General features: G+C 39.1%; 1 protein-coding gene across 20 annotated transcripts in view; it reads left to right on the top strand.

Annotated features, from left to right (window-relative positions):
* The window catches only part of PPP6R3 (protein phosphatase 6 regulatory subunit 3), a 182,317-nt gene that overhangs the window by 102,500 nt on the left and 62,009 nt on the right, over nucleotides 1-17,808 (top strand). For all 20 annotated transcript variants that reach the window (XM_014585299.2, XM_014585305.2, XM_014585303.2 and 17 more), the window contains 3 exons: nucleotides 1,246-1,311; nucleotides 3,343-3,455; nucleotides 8,894-9,007. In XM_014585299.2, coding sequence (XP_014440785.1) covers nucleotides 1,246-1,311; nucleotides 3,343-3,455; nucleotides 8,894-9,007 — 293 coding nt within the window. The remainder of the gene's footprint in view (nucleotides 1-1,245; nucleotides 1,312-3,342; nucleotides 3,456-8,893; nucleotides 9,008-17,808) is intronic.

Here is a 17,808-nt window from a genome sequence, read left to right as displayed (position 1 = left end):
CTGCCTTAGGCGCATTGGATAATAGGGAGAATGGAGTTTATTTCAAAAATGACATTTCAAAATGTGGACCATTGGTGATTTTGGGATGCATGTCTCTTGAATAGATGTCTTAGGTGGGATTTGGGTGGGAAGAAGAGAGGGTGGGGGTAACCTGAAAATAAGGTTCCTCCCAAGCTCTTGTGCCTCCTGTCATTGTTTTCTTTCTCTTCTTTTCTCCTTTCCCCCTCTCTGTGTTCCAATCTAGTCCTCAATCCATTTCTTTTTTTTTGGAGGGGGCAGGTTTTTGCTATAGGGCGCGTGAGCTCGCCAGAAAGACAGAGAGAGACAGAGAGACAGAAAGCGAGAAATCACCCCCCCAGAGGGGATGGCCACGCCACAATCCCTTCTCCTCTCGGGAAACTGGGCACACACGCACACGCGCCTGGCATGAGTTTAAGCCACTGGGTCCAGGACTCAAAACACTGTCAACTACGTGGGGGTCCAGCGACACAGCCATTACGCCATCTGTTATTCCCATAGATTTTTCTTTTCTTTTGATGTCCTGTCTAGGTAGTGAGCTCTCCTGCTTATTATGGTGTTACAGTTCCTGATGGAACCAATATTAAGCCAGCTTTCCTCCTCCCGCCCCCATTCTAATCCCTTCATATTTTCATTCAATACAGCATTTCATATATAGATGATACTATTGCTTTGTTAGTATGTGATAGGGCAGATAAACTATGCTTCTGTGGGAACTCCCTCATCATTCCCCCCCTCATATTTTCTGTAGTAGTTTTGCTTTTGGAATCTGAAAGTCCCTTTTTGATCTTCCTGTGTTTTTTCTTAACTCAGTGGCTTAATACCAAATATTGCTCTTAGAAATCTTTCCGAAGCTCTGAACAAATGTTCTGTTATAGAAAATGTATAAATTCCATCTTTCTTAATCCCCACTTTATTAATAGCCACAATACTGGCCCTTTTAATGCCAAATGTATGGGAGTTACCCCTAGCAAAGGAACTGTTGTATAGAATTTATTATGTGGGTATTATAATTTGGGGGAGTTGGTACTATTGGCCACTGTTAAAATAATATATTCACTGGCATTTTCCTTGGGGAACTTTTAATTTTCTGTAGTGTTCAAAGTCCAGAGAAACCTGTAACATTCTACTTAAAATGTGATGGATATTTCCAAGTATGTTAATCTTCATTGGGGCTTGAACAAGAGCCACTCATTGCTATGATTACTTCTACAATATGTTTTACAGTGGTTAAATGAGGAGAAAATTATCCAGAGGCTTGTGGAAATAGTTCATCCATCGCAAGAAGAAGATGTAAGTTTCTCTTGTGTGACTATAAGCCTGATTTTTTTTTTTTTTTTTTAAGTTTTGTGTTTATTTGGGCACAGAACATACTTGTGCTAGATGATCAGAGTAGATAGGTAGAATCTGGCATTCTCAGAAGTTGGTAGTTGTCTAAATAATACTATATTTGCTGGTAAGAAAAAAAAAAAAAACCTAAAAATGTGAACTAGCAGGCCTTGGTTCTAGCACCTTCTCCTTTCCAGAGGTGGGGTTCCATGGCTGAAACTGCCTTTGTTATAAACATCTCCCATTGATTCCTCCTTTTTTTAAATATCTACCTTTAGTCCAAATGATGTGGTCACATCTGCATTAGTTTATCTAGCATGGCTAAAGCTTGCAGGCAGCCTAGCAGAATCTTGGTTATCATTGAACTCCTGCTGTGACTTCTTGTACTTACTAACCTTAGCTTTTAGGTTCTGACAGGTTTGGCCTAGGTGCTAAAGGCAGACTTGGCAATTACAATGAAGCTTGATTTGGAGTTTGCAAGTTGAGCTCTGAGCTGAGGGGATGCCTGTCAGGACTAGTAGAGTAGAAGAGATCTGCATGATCACTACCTTTACTATCAGGCCATGCCATAGGAAATTGCCAGCAGGAAACCATTTTTACTCACAGACATGACACTTCTATATGGTTCAACCTAGTATCTGTGAAGGAGCTGGATTAAGGGTAATAACAGAGTCTGGGTATCTCCTTGTCAGCTTATAGGTACAAGTTAGATGGGAGAGTGAGCACTGGGCTGCACAGTCTGAGAGGTATGCAGCCAGAGGATAGTTTGTTTCTCATAGGGGCATTTTCTGTAGAGGTAGATCTTATCCCTTCCACACTGGTCCATTAAAACTTTTCGGTACCTGGAATTTATCGAAAACAGACTTTTCAAGAATCCCCTATTAAAAGAGCTGTCAGTTTCCATTATCCCCCTTTGGGATAGTGCAGTACGTGCTTACTTGCAGTAGTTGTTACTGTCACGAGAGTTGACATTTTGTAGGCATATCAGCATATATTTATGTTGAATGCTGAAGGAAGTGCTAGAGTGCAAGAACCACTTAGAAGGAGCTGTCTGGTGGGGTGATGAGCCCTGCCCCATAGGTGAGGGAACACACTCATTCTGGGACGTTTCCCGTGTTGGAAGTGTGGCCAGTGTATGCCAGAGAAAATGATGGCAACAGCATGACCATTTACAGGGAGTGATTTCCGTGAATGGAGCTTTTTCTTCATTAGGTTCATGTTCTTTAGCAGAAGAACTTGATCAGCAGGGTATTTTACCTGCCCCCAGGGCCCAGGAGAAATAGATAAAGAAGCCCAATTCAACAAGTGTTTATTTATAGTAGGACTAAACATTGTTTACATTAGCACCTTCCCCACTTGACTTACTGAATTGTTAAATTTGTCTTTTGGACAGTCCTATTGATACTTCTATTTTGTGTTCAGTGATAAATTACATGTTGTACTGACCAATTTGTATTTGTTAAGGCAATGTTAGGCTTCTAACTCCATTCAGCGAGTTTGGATATCACAGTGTTTATGGCCATCTCTGCTGGAATATGAGAACCCATTGCTTGCTCTCAGAGTTATGCTTGGTTTCACATGCCAGTTCAGTCACTGAGATTTTAGAGCTTTCCTGTAAGGTAAATACACTGTGCACTGGGAGAAGGTTTAATGTTTCTTATTTGGTATCTTCTTATTGGTATCTGTGCTGGTAAAGTATATTTAAGGGATATATTTTATGCAGGTATTCAATTGCGGAAATTTCTATCTTGTCAGAACTTCGATCTTACCCCTCTATACATAGCTGTATATACTATACAATATTGTAAAACTCATTAGCCTAACAAAATAAAATAATCATAATGTTGTTTATTTTGGACTTGACTTTTTGCTCACTAAAGCTTATGGTCAGTGTTGATTTGTATATTTCTTAAGCAATTTTCTCATTCATTTTTAAAATTTTAAGTTTAACTTCTAACATGTTTTATAGTTAAAATTGTATTTTTTTTCCTTTAGCGACATTCAAATGCATCACAGTCACTTTGTGAAATTGTTCGCCTGAGCAGAGACCAGATGTTGCAAATTCAGAACAGTACAGAACCAGATCCCCTGCTTGCCACTCTAGAAAAGTATGTTCAAAACTCTGTTCTTGTTCTGTTTTTATATTGATGCTGTTCGATACATCGTGAGTACTGGTAAGATCAAGATCTTGGAAAATAACCTTGGGAAGGTGAGAAGGTAGGAAAACCTGCTGCTTTTTTGTCAGCCATTTATCATGCACAGTGGAGATCGACAGGATAGGAAGGTAAATGAATGGCATTAATATGTAGGCTTTGAACTTTCCAAATATTAGTAAAATTAGATTTTTTTTTTAAGAGAGATTTTTGCTATAGGTCACATGATGTGCTCTCCAGAAAGACAAAGCAAGAAATCACTCCCCCCCCCAGGGGGGCTGGCATGCCACAGTCTCTCTTCCACTTTCCTCTCGGGATCTTGGGCACACACACACACACATGCCTGGTGTGAATTTTAAGCTGCTGGATCTGGAACTCAAACCTTGGTTTACTACATGGAAGTCTAGCAGTGTAACCATTATGCCATCTACTCAGTAAAGTTAAAATTCTGTAGCGCCATCTATAGATGTGATTGTCACATCATAATTGGAGTCACTGCCTTCAAGGGTCTTTTGATGGGGAATTGTCTTTCATAAGTACCAGTCAGACCCATTTTATTCAGCATTTTTTTTATCAGGAGATTTTAGGTCTATGTTTGCTGCTGACTTGGGGGAATAACCTGAATAGTTGTCTCATGTTGAGGTGAAAGCTTGGGGGGATGATCAGTCATCTTTTTTTTCTAGATTTACACAACTTTGGGGTGAATGCTTACTGTCAATAATGGCATACATTCAACCTGTATCCACACAGCTGAAAGTTATTATTAGAGCAAAACCATACATTCCCTCACTTGGGATAAATAATTAGAAGTACAAATGGCAGTCTTGCTTCGGTTTACTGCTGGTTTTTTTTTTTTTAATGATTTGCTTAATTTTCTTTTAGTCGTCCTATATTTCAAGTCTCTTTTGCATCTTTTGACTTAACCTGGGGGGGTGGCACTTATATTAAAATGAAGAATTTCTCTGTATCATTTCTCTTGGCAAATATGAGCCCGTCAAGGAAAAAATTAGGAACAAGGTACCTTGTTTGAAACTGTCTTCTGAGAAGTGTGTACTGTAGGATAGGAAGGAGTTGACCAGTTCTCTGAAATGCATAGCAAGATTGCAAGAGATTACAGTTTCTGAGTCTTTGCCTGCCCCATATTAGTACTTCTGGGCATTGTAGCATAGATATTCCTTTTCAGCAAATAAGACCTTCTATAAATCCATTCAGGTATTAATTGTAGTATTAATTAGATTGAACCTTGTAAAATTTATGCCATTTTAGTAGGTTAGAAATGTTGAATATCGGGGACCAGCAGTTGGCATAATGGCTATGTCGCTGGATTCCCATGTAGTCGACCGCAGTTTGAGTCCCGGACCCAGTGGCTTAAAATCACACCAGGGCGTGTGTACATGCATGCCCAAGATCCTGAGAGGAGAATGGAAGAGAAGGGATTGCAGTGTGGCCATCCCCCCGGGGGGGTGATTTCTCACTTTCTGTCTCTCTGGCGAGTACATGTGCCCTCTAGCAGAAACCTCTCCTGAAAAAAAACGATGTTGAATATCAGCAATTTCTTGATTTACTACAGTGCTATGTAAGAACTATATGAAAAGTAATAATGTAATTTAAACCTTTTTTATATAAAAATGTGGAAATCCAGCGTCTATGTTATACCTAGAACATATCATATCAAGTGGGTTAAATTTATAGGCACATATTTAATGAGAGACTCCTATATTGAACAGTGTACATTCAGCCTAAATCAGACTGTTCAGCACTGAGTTCTTTAGTACTGTGCCAGCCCTCCATATACTTAACTCTCTTTGAACCAAGTATGTGACCCAACCATCAAACCTGTATGTGTAATGACGTTTACATTTCAAGCTATATCTTTAGTCCTGGATCAAGCAACTGTAATTTCTGAAATGAAGCTAAGTATAGGCTCAGAATTTACATCATTAAATGCATTAATGCATATTGCATTACATTCCCACATTGACAAATCCTTCAGTGTCTGTAGTTTGAGAAAATACAAGACTTTGGTGAGTTTAGTAGACTTATAAATCATAATAGCACCTGTACATATTTGATAAATTTATTATGTAATATCTATATCTTTGATAAATTATTATATAGTGATTGAATTTTGTTAAGCTAACCTACTATTCAGTAGTAAAACATAATATGTACAGAATTACCTAACTCTGTATTATAATGTCAGGCAGCCATAGGTTACATACTACTGTATGTATAAATGTCACTTGTGTAAATGTACATGGAAGTTAACACTTAAGGAATAGTTTGGAATGAACTAAAGTTAAAGAGGGGGTAGTAAAGAGTGCTAGTGGTGGCCTACCAGCCTTTACGTGGTGGTAAAGGCGCTGGACTTGCACTTAGTTGACCATGGTTTAAGTCCCAGACCTGGTGGCTTGAAACTGACGCTGGATGCTCGTAAGTGCATGCTTCAAATCTCAGAATAAGAATGGAGGAGAAGGAATTGCTGTATGACCATATGCCCTGGGGGGTGATTTCTTACTTTCCCTCTCATTGTCTGTCTCTCCTGCCAGCACAAATATGCAAAAAAGAAAGAGTGATAGTGGTCCCAAGAAAGTGGACTTAAGTGTTAGATAATTCATAAATTGCTTGGGAAGCAATCTGGGCCTAAATTGAATATGTCTCTACGGGGAGAAAACAAAACAAAACAAAACAAAACAGGATTGGACTATGTATCTCTTTATTCCTGATTCTAGTGAGTTTAGATTGAGTTGGGTTTAAGCAAATTAGCTTTTGTTGAGAGTTTTTTCTCCAAAAGAATTATTTATTTATTATTTTTTTATTTTATTCAACCAGAGAGAGAGAGACCGGGGAGAGAGACTGGGAGTGAGAAAGCAAGTGGCCAGGTCTGGAACTCAGACCATGATTGACCATGTGAGACTCTAGTGCCTTAACCCCCATGCTACCCGTTGGCCCTGAGTCAATTAGTTTTATAGAATAGAATCTTCAGTGAGCGAGTGCCAGCTCCTGAGCTAGACTGTGTGCCTCAACATGCTCTGTCACCAAGGCCGCCGGCACCAAAAAATGGTTCCAGAAGTTTTCCCACCCACCCCCAAAAGAATCTTTCCTGTGACCACTCATATGAAGTATAAAAATGAAACAAAAATAGGCCATTGTCCCAAAGCCATGGGTAAAGAATATGGATGACTTCATGCATAAAACAACTAAGAGCATGAATATTATGATACACATAACCTGCTTTTTTTAAGTGTGAAAAAAAATGTATTTTCCTCATGTGTAAATACATACTTCCTTACTTTAAAATATTAAAACATTCTTTTTATCCAGTTTGATAAGCTCTGTTATTCAGTTTATTAGTTTTTCTGTGTTTGGTGATATTTGTATATTTTGAAGAACTTGGGACCAGCAATGGTATAGTGGTTATATCGCTTGACTGCCACATGGCCAACGGTAGTTTTAGGCCCAGACCTGGCAGCTTGAAAATCATGCCAGACGTTTGTATGTGTGTGCCCAGGATCCTAAGAGGAGAATGGAGGTAAAGGGATTGCAGTGGGGCCAGTCCCCCTGTAGCCGGTGACTTCTCACTTCTGCTCACTATCTCTCTCTCTCTGCCTTATGGTGAAAAACTCTTGACAAAATAAACAAAAACAGAATATGGCATAGCTACTGTGTTGTTGAAATTTTTCCATCAAGTTTTGCTAGTTATTATGTTCTTGTCCATCAGTAGAACTCTTCCATGAACTCAGTAGGCTTCCAATTTAATGTAGCCATAAAATGGCTGGGTTTCTATTAGCCATTCCCTTCAGGCATCAGTATTTATAAAAGTGTGATGTTGCTCTCTGATCAGTGAGAGTGTTAATGACTGAGTGAGGAAAATATGTCAGTCTGCATTTGGATGTTGTGTCGGTACCCCTCTACATGGAGTGAGGCTGTTACTTGAAGAACATACATATTTACTATAAAAGGCCATCTGTTTTCTAGAGCTCAGTAAGAAACCTATTATTTATTCTGTGGACTGCTGTGTTTGAGTAACTTTTACAGAACTCTCTTGGCTAGAGATCTCTTAAGCAGTTTTAATGCTGGTCTGGGAGTACTTAAACACTACTTCCTGCAGGTGGACCCTCTGAAATTAGGTGAGAGTCCATTTTTATTTGGTTTTGCACCTGTTGGCTGCTCCACCCTAGTAAGAGGTGGTAAAGGAAGCTAGTATAGATAAACGGTGAGCACAACTGTACCTTGGGATGTTGGCGTCTTTGCCAGGTGAGTAACCAGGGCCAATTCAGCTGTATGTTATATTGTAAAGGAGATTCCATTTCTTAATTCACATGGATTCAGAAAATTACTAAGCTGTCAAGGATGTTTCTTTGAACATCCTTAGCTAATGTATCACTCTGTTTTTTATATTAATTGTGGTCTTATGTATGGGTAAGAGAAGTGCTATTTGGGAAATAGTTCAGTTAGAGCTTTTGGGTTGTCAGGAAAGTCATGACATATCATTGACTAGAAAAACAGAAAAATACATCAAGACTTTTCCCAAGGACCTAATATTTCATTGCTGTTAAGATATTTCTTTTTTTTTAAATTTTATTTATCTTTATCCATTTATTTATTTATTTATCTTAATTTGACCAGAGAGCAGTAGAGTTGAGAGGGGGAGAGAGAGAGGGAAAGTGAGCAAGCCGCCACTTGAACAGCGGTCAGCCCTGTGGAAGTCCAGCACCCTTAACTGCCATGCCACCTCCTGTCTCTGCTGTCATGATATTTCAGTCAACAAAATTTTAATTGAGTAATATGCAACAATTAATGTTCTCTTTTATCTGTTTTAGATCTTCATTAATTACACATTCATACCTTTGTGGGGGTAAAAGTTTCTGAGTCTTCTTAGCACAACCCTCACTACCACTGTGGTCTGAGTAGGGTGTGACTTTCAGTCTTGAAATATTTCTTGGCTCTCAACAAGATTGGCAAAGACAAGTGGGAACCAGCTTATTTGCCAAGTGAAGGATAGGAAAAAATGTATGGGAGAGTTACACTTATAATAAGGAGGATCATTTGCCTACCTCAGTAAATATATAAAAATAAAATATCATGTAAACAAGTATACCAAAGTGAAGTTGAACTCTCATATGATATTGATTACTTGTGCCATTATCTTTTTCTCTGAAATTGTTAAGTGCTAAACGGTATTGGGACTGGCGGGTGGCATGGTGGCGAAGGGTGCTGAACATGACCAACTGTGGTTTGAATCCTGGACCTGGCGACTTGCTTCCTCACTTTTCATCTCTCTCTCACGCTCTGTCCCTCTGGTCAAATCTAAAAAATAAATAAGGTTAAATTAAATAATGTTTTTTAAATGGTGTTGAAATTAGCACCTGACTGTTGATTTGCTTCCCTAGGCAAGAAATTATAGAACAGCTTCTAGCAAATATTTTCCACAAGGAGAAAAATGAATCAGCTATAGTCAGTGCAATCCAGATATTGCTGACTTTACTTGAGACACGACGACCAACGTAAGCTTTTCTTTTACCTTACAAAGTAAGCCGTATTGTTTTGCTTTTAGATCTTTTTTTTAATTACAGGTTAATTCGTGGTAGATAAGCTATAGTGCCATGCCCTTGAATTTCAGATGCTCAATCTTTTTCTACTATATATATTATAACTCAGTTTTATATGGATCCATCCATAGGAATGCAGTTGAAAACCTAGTTTGGTGTATTTATTGGCAAGATTTAGACTCTGGTTGTTAGAGTGTGGTACTTAGGAAAATGCTACTATAATAAATACTACAATAAAACATGTCACAAACATGTATAATGGGGCCAGCCCAGTAGCACAGCAGGTAAGGCACTGTGCATATGGAGCTGTATCCCATATGATGACCATAGTTTGCATGCTGGTCATGGAGGCTTGAAAAATGTGCCAGACCTGTGTGTTTGTGTGTATTTGTGTGTGTGTGTTTGTACACCAGTCTGTCCCCATAATCCTGATAGGATAGAGAAGTGGAGGAAAGATCACACCCCATTGGGAGGTGCTTTCTTTCTCTGTGTCCCCCTCCCTCTTTCTATCCCTCCCCTTATCTGCAGTAAGCAAATGGTGCCCTCTGTCCCTCTCCAGTGAGTACACATACCCTATAGCAAATTTTAAAAAAGAAAAGAAAGTTGGGAATTGAGAAGATAGCACCACCAACAGGGTCCCTGTGCCATGATCTACCAGCTTCAGCCAACCCTGGGTCATGAACACATGTGCACCCAGTGTACTCAGGTACCTGGATAGGAACCTAGAACCCTCCATGTAGGTCATCTTAGTGTGTTGTGTTTTGCCATTATACGATCATCTAGCCCCTGTCATGTTGTTTTTCATAGTTATGCTCAATGCTGATTTACTTATTTTCTGTCAGTGTTTTCTCTCCTTGTTTTTAAAGAATTATTTTATTTTTATTTAAATTTCTTTCTTACTTACTTACTTATTTACCATAGAGGAACAGAGTGAGAGAGGGAAAGTGAGAAAACAAGCGGCCAGGTCCAGGACTTGAACCACAGTCAGCCATGTTGGAGTCCAGCGCCCTTAACCACCACGCCACGTGCTGGCTCCTTTTGTCAGCATTTTCTAGCTGCTCTTGGAGCATACGAATTTGAAGAGATGTATATATATGTTTCAGGATTATCTGATTTAGAGAGTGGAAGTTTTATTTTCTCCTTCACTTTTGGATCTACCCAATAAACTAGAGAACATGAAGAAGAAGACAGAGTCTGCTCTCAGCATATAAAAAACTCAGCCATCCCAGGTTTCAGGCTTATTTTTAATGTTATAACTAGGTTTGTAGCAAAATAGTGAAAATAACCTTACAGGTCCCTGCTTCCCAAATTCCTGATCTCTGTTGCTAGATTGCTTACTCTTTGGTCAGCAATAACAAAAAGGCAGTGCTTGAAGCACTGCTTCAAGTATTCATAATTTGGGGATTGAGTTTGTAATTTGCCTATCTGTGTCTGTCCTGGTTCATTGTATTTTAAATACTGTAAGGATTAACTTCAGTTACCTATGAAATGGTGTAAGATTGTCTTGTTACTCATGCTCCCAGGCCATTGAACCCATCTTAAAGTGGTTTGAAAGCACATTAGGTGGTGCTATGAGGTTTATATGGACTACTCTGACTTGAGAAATAAAGAAATCTGAGAAAAAGCATAAATTTTTGCATATGTAAGAGGACCAAAAAAAAAAGTCTTGATTGTACAATTTAAATAGACTAGACAGAGAAAATAATTATAAAATAAATAATATAGGGAAATTTCTGACCAGAAGGAACTTGTTCTTAAATCAGAAAGGTTTACTGTATACCAACAAGCTTAAAATTTTTAAATAAGGCTCAGTTTTTAGCAACACTAAATAAATAGTGAAAAACAGAGGGCAGGGTTATGAACTTGAACATTCTTACTGGTAATGTGAGGGCAGAAGAGGCATTTCAGAGCACGTGAGAATTTAGTATTCTATCTGCTTACTGTTCCTGGGGTAAAATTACTTGGAAGAATAGGAATAAAGAACTTAGGGAAATACATTGATGAGTATTTGATGTAAATGGGTAGGGATATAAACATTACTGTGATTGTGAAATTGAAATGTTAAGAATAAATAATTGCAATAAGTTGAGTACTGAAAAACTAGAATGAGTTCCAGATTATGCTAACAAAATTTAAGAAATAAGAAAAAGGGGTAGGTTAGTACATATTGTAGGTATTATACTAGGCAGCTAAGATACATTTCTCATAGTTTCTTTTTTCATTTTTTCTCTCACTCTCTCTTTTTTTTTTTTTTAAAGAGGAGTTTTTGTAATAATATGAATGTGCTCTGAGAGACAGAGAATGGGAAATCACCCTCCAGTGGGGATGGCCCACACCATAGTCCCTTCTCCTATAGTCTCTCTTCTCGGGATTTTGGGCACTCAGTGCACACACACCCGATATGAGTTTTAAGTTGCCGGTTCCAGTACTCAAACCATGTTCAACTATGTGAGCCTCCAGCAATGCAACCATTACGCCACCTGCTGGTCCCCTTTCTTCATCTTAATACCAGTACAGTTAATGTTTTTGTTTTTTCTTTTTTAATATATAAATAGCAAAATACAGTAGGTTATGTTAACTCTCAAAGCACCTTAGACCACAAGAAGAGTAAACAAACACTGAAAGCTACAGATACAAGAATAATTTGCACACTTTCAATTCCTTCTTCATGATACACGGTAGTTATCAGGGCAAGAAATGAGAAAAACCATTGAGTTGTTGGGAAAGTCATGACACATTTTGCATGGAAAAATAAGTCACGATGACCTAATAGTTTAGGCTTCCTCAAGAGCAATAGCCTTTGGGAAGAATGGAGATACCCGTCAATGATCTTTTTCTCTAATCTAATCTTTGCTGTAACCTCTTAAGTTACCCTTAACCCTAAAAAGTGAAGACCATTCACAGTAGAATAAAACTTCTCTATCCCATGGAGAACCAGTGCTACAGGCCATTAGAGATTCCCCTGCATCCACTGGAGTAAGGATAACCAGGGAAGCTGTATCTCTAGCCACTTCAACAACCTAAGAACTAGGTTGAACCATAACAGCAGTGTTTCCGCTCACTGCATCTTCCTCCACCATACCTGCAAGCATCAAATAAAAAGAAATAATAGTACTGATGGAAGAAAGGCTAATGTGTAAAAGGAGACTTCCCCCAAGGCACAGGAACCGTTAGAGCAGACACTGAGAAAATTTGAGTAGACCAGCCCTGACCATAAGTACAAAGTAACTTGAGACAGATTTGAAGTCTTCAAAGAAGTAAGGGAAATCATTGTAACCACAAAACCCAAACCTAATTAAGCTGATGACCAGATTGGTTGAAACCCTTCAACGAAAAACCTGGCAAAAAAGACATGTCTATTCTTATATAAATACTATTTACATCAGTTTCTACTATCTTACACAGGTGTCTCTTTATCAACTAAAAAGTTTAAGACATATGAAATCAGATGCAGACTAGCAGTTGGCATAATGGTTACGTCACTGGACTCACACGTGGCCTACTGCAGTTCAAGTCCCGGACCTGAAGGCTTAACTCATGTTAGGCATGTGTGCATGCATGCCCAAAATTCTGAGAAGAGGGTAGAGGAGAAGGTATTGCAGCATGGCCATCCTCCCTGGGCATTGTTTCTTGCTTTCTGTCTCTCTGGCAAGCACATGCACCCGTTAGCAAAAATCTCTCGTAAAAAAAATTAAAATGAAAAAAAGCCTAACATTCTTAAGAGAAAATGTAGTCAATAGAAATAAACTAAAGAATGTTGAAATTATTGGGGAATTTAATATAAATATTAATTTAATATTTAAATTAAACAAAATAATTTGTTAAAGACTTACAAAAAAGTAGATGGGGAATTTTAGCAAAGAGATAGATCATGTGGAAATGCTGCAAGTGAGAAGCACAGTGGCAGAATTGAAGAATCCCTTTGTGCTTATTGGTAAGCTTTGGTATGGTTGAAGAGAAGACTGGTGTAGGATGCTAGAAATTACTCATACTGGGGCTAGCAGGTGGCATGGTGGTTAGGGTACTGGACTCCCACACGGCTGACCACAGTTTGAGGCCTAGATCTGGCAGCTGGCTTTCTCATTTTCTTCTTCTCCCTCCCTCTCCTTCTCTCTCTCTCTCTCTCTGATAACTATATCAAGTTAAAAATAAGTAAATAAAATAATTCTTAAAAAGAAATTACTCATACTGAAATATGAGGAGTAACAGGGACCAGCAGTTGGCATAATGGCTATTTTGCTGGACTCCCATGTAGTTGACTGTGGTTTGAGTCCTGGACCCAGTGGCTTAAACTCACACCAGGTGCATGTCTGTGCAGGCCCAAAATCCCAAGAGGAGAATGGAGGAGAAGGGACTGCCGCGTGGTCACACCCCCCCCCCGGGGTGATTTCTCGTTTTCTGTCTCTCTTTCTTCCTGGCGATTGCATGTGCGCCATAGCAAAAAACTCTCCGAAAAAAAAAATTATATATATATATATACACACACACACACACACACACACGTATATATATGAAGAGTTACATAAAATAATTACAGTCCAGCTTAAGGTGCAGTCGTTAGCAAACTGATGACAGTGTCAGAAGCTACATGATCCACCGTAGATTTGGATGCCTTGGTGAGCTTAGAAAGCATGCCAGGCCTGTGCATGCTCAAGATACCGATGAGCTAGAAGGAAGGGGAGTTATGGCATGATGAGACCCTATTTAGGGTGCTTCTCTCTCCTGTGTCTTTTTCTTTTTCATGCATATGCATATGCTTTCTGTATGGGTAAGATAATTTAAAAAAAAAAAAAAAAAAGACAGTTTTGGGCCATGCAGGTATCATGGTGGTTAAGGTACTAGACTCTCACATGGCTGACCATGGTTTGAGTGCCAGACCCACCGGCTTGAAAATCATGCCAGGTATGTGTGCATGCATGCCAAAATCCTGAAAGGCAAAGGGTGGAGAAAGGACTGTGGCATGGCCACACCCCCCCCCGGGGTGTCGTTTATCTCTCTCTCTCTCTCTCTCTCTCTCTCTCTCTCTCATGAGTGCACGTACTCTATGGCAGAAATGCTTATGAGCTAAGAGGGCATAGAAGTAATGTCATACTACTAGGAACAAGCACAGTAAGTGCCCAGATCTTGGCTTCCTTCCTTCCTTCTGTCCTTGCTTCCTTCTCTCCTTTCTTACTCCCTCCCCTCCCTGTCCTTCCCCTCCCTTGCCTTTCTTTTCTTTCCTTCCTTTACTTTCCTTCTTTATTTCTTTTTTAAATTTGCTATAGGGCATGTGTACTCTGAATGAAGAGAGAATGAAGGAAAGTACCCTCCCCAGGCAGATGACCATACCACAATCCCTTCTCTTCTATTATCTTCTCAGGATTTTGACCTCAAGCCACTTGATCTAGGACCTGAACAAAGCAGTTAGCCATGTGGGATCCAGCTGCCTCATCCACCACACCACTGGCTGGCCTCACCAAATCTTGGCTTCTAATTCCATGCTCCAGTACAGCCACTCCTCATGTAACGACCCATTTAACAAACACTCTGACTTGGGGAATCCCTTTCTCAATCTGTGTGAGTCTCAGGAATCCCCTTTCTCATCCTTCTACATGAAGCGTTCACAGTCACACAAGATTACACATTTTGTTTATAAATGTGTACTTTATTGTATACCCATGGTAATATTTGGAATATATAAAAACAAACATGCCATATTTATATTATTGTCTTGTGTGTCTTGCTGCTCGCTGGTACTTATCTAATAAATGCTTTTCGTATGGATAGAATTCCGTTGTTCTAGTCTGATGTCATGTGATGTCTGTTGGAAACATACCCTGTGATGCCATAGCACAAGACATTTACCTTTAAGCTCCTCCCTTATTGACCAATTCACTTAGTGACTCACTTGTAGGAATGTGACTTTTGTCTTTAATTGCGGACTGCCTATAAAAGGAACCAAAGGTCCTTGGAGAAATTGCTGATTTCATGACTAGGGCAAGAAACATACAGGATAAGTCTAGAACATCTTATAATGTCGGAAAGTAAGGAAGTGCTCAAGATTAAAAAGCTCAAAATGATGATATCTGTCAAAGGGAAACTGAAACCTATAAAAGAGCTCTCAATGACCAAAGGTGGAATAATTTGCTTAATAAAGTAGTACTATAACTTCAGCTATAAAAATATCCATAAGTCCATTGTGGTATAATTAAATGATAGAATAAATAGGGAGAAAGGGACAAATGCATAGAAGAATACCAAATAGGTATTATAGCCGCTCCACCCTCAAGGAGGTAGCCCACTTTTTAAGCATGGGCTGTACATAGTGACTTCTTTCAAAAGAATCCAATATGGAAAAAGAATAGAGAGTAGTTTTACAGCAGATAAACCTTACAGACACTGCCTCAGCCAGATAATTAAATCAACGGCTAGTGATATCAATAGTATGTGCCCTGTATGATATAGTGAAAGTGGGATTTTACCCATGTAGCTTTTCTTAAAGACCCATAAGCATCAGAAAAACATGAGAATGCCCCAGTTGAGGGACATTCTGTGAAGTACCTACCAGTACTCATTAGTGCCAAGATAATTTAAAAAAATAGTCTAGGGACCAGCAGTTGGCGTAATGGCTACGTTGCTGGACTCCCATATAGTCGACCGTGGTTCAAGTCTCGGACCCAGTGGCTTAAACTCACACCGGGCGCGTGTGTGTGCATGCCCAAGATCCCAAGAGGAGAACAGAGGAGAAGAGATTGTGGCATGCCCATCCCCCCTCAGGGGGGGGTGGAGTGATTTCTCACTTTCTGTCTCTCTGTCTTTCTGGCGAGCGCACGCGCCGTACAGCAAAAACCTCCCCTCGCCCCCCAAAAAAATAGTCTATCAAAGTAGCCAAGAAGGGGCTAAGGAAACATGACAGCTAAATATAATGTGAGGTAACTTTTATTCTGTTTTATTGAATGAAGTGTTAGCTTATTCTAGAGTCACAAATAAAGCCCATTAAAATCTTTAAATGTAATCAATAATTAATATATTGTGGTATCCTGGATAGTATTCCAGAACAGAGAGATATTAGGTAAAAAGAAATTCTGACTAGAGTATGGATTTTAAGTATCAGTGTTATTATGAATATATACTAATGTAAGTTGTTAATAATGGGGGAAACTGGGCATGACTTTTATTGGAACTCTGCTTTCTTCACAGTTTTTTTTTTTTTTTTTTTTTTTTTTTGTGGGGGGGAGGTTTTTGCTATAGGGTGCTTGTGCTCACCAGAAAGACAGAGAGAGAGAAAGTGAGAAATCACCCCCCCGGGGGAATGGGCACGCACGCGCACGCACACGCACCCAGCGTGAGTTTCGGGGTCCAGGACTCAAACCGCAATTGACCACGTGGGAGTTCAGCAACATAGCCTTTACGCCAACTGCTGGTCTCTCTTTCACAGTTTTTTGATATATCTAAAATTATTCTAATAGAAATTTATAGAACATCAAAATAGAAAATCAGTAAGAGTATAGACTTTAGCAGCACTAATAATGAAGTGACCTAATTGACATTTGCAGAATAATCTGTCTCCTAGCATCAGCAGAATGTGTATTCTTTCTTTTTTTTTTTTGCTATAGGGCGCGTGCGCTTGCCAGACAGAGAAAGAGACAGAGAGACAAAGTGAGAAATCACCCTCCAGGGGATATGGCCACGCCGCAATCCCTTCTCCATTTTCCTCTCGGGATCTTGGGCACGCATGCGCCTGGCATAAGTTTAAGCTGCCGGGTCTGGGACTCAAACCGCAGTCAACTACGTGGGAGTCCAACGACATAGCCATTACGCTAACTACTGGTCCCAGTATTCTTTTTAAGTATACATAGAACTTTTACCAGTTACCTTAGCTTGTGCTGCTCTAACAAATTACCATAGACTGGGTGCTTAAACAATAAATGATTTTTTTCTCATATTTCTGGAGATTGAGAAGACTAAGATTGAGGCACTGGCAGACCCTGTGTCTGAGAGCCCACTTCCTTGTCAACATAATCTGATTACTACCTTACTGTATCTTCGCATGGCAGAGGGGGAGAGAAGGGAAGCAAAGCAAGCTCCCTGTTTACTTTTTATGAAGGCATTAATACCACCTTTAAGGGCCCCACCCTCATGACATATTTACCTCAGGAATTTGGGTATATGAAAACATTTAGTTGATAACACTGAGATAGATCAGATTCTCAACCATAAAACTAATTTAACAAATTTAAAATAATGAAAACTATGCAGCAAATTAGATCATAATACATTTAGGCTAAAAATTAACAGAATAATGTGTGGAATAGCTCCAAATATTTTGAAATTAATACACTACTAAACAACTCAAGCATCATAGAGGAGATGACAAGAAAAAAAAATTTTTTTAATTGATAATGGAAACAGAATATGTCCAAACTTACGGAAGGCAGTGAAAGTAGTTCAAGGAAATTTATAGAATTAAATGATTATATTAGAAAAGGAAAAAAGTTACATCGGTGATCTAAGTTCCTACCTTAAGAAACTGTTAAAGGAAGAACAACTTAAACCCAAAGTAAATAGGAAAAAAATAAGAGGGCAGAAATCAGTAGAATTGAGAAGAGAAAAAACAATACAGGAAATCAGTGAACCCAAAAGCTGTGTCTTTGGAAAGATCAATAGACTTGATAAACCTCTAGCCAGACAGACCAAGAAAAAGGAGAAAAGACACAAATTACGAACAACCGAAATAAAAGAAAGAACATCACTATGTTCTCTACAGACATCGGAAG

The sequence above is a fragment of the Tupaia chinensis genome, unplaced genomic scaffold, assembly GCF_000334495.1.
Source record: "Tupaia chinensis unplaced genomic scaffold, TupChi_1.0 Scaffold149501_1, whole genome shotgun sequence".
Taxonomy (NCBI): Eukaryota; Metazoa; Chordata; class Mammalia; order Scandentia; family Tupaiidae; genus Tupaia; species Tupaia belangeri.
Note: the sequence above shows the minus strand (reverse complement) of the source record. Positions and strands in the feature narration are given on the sequence as shown.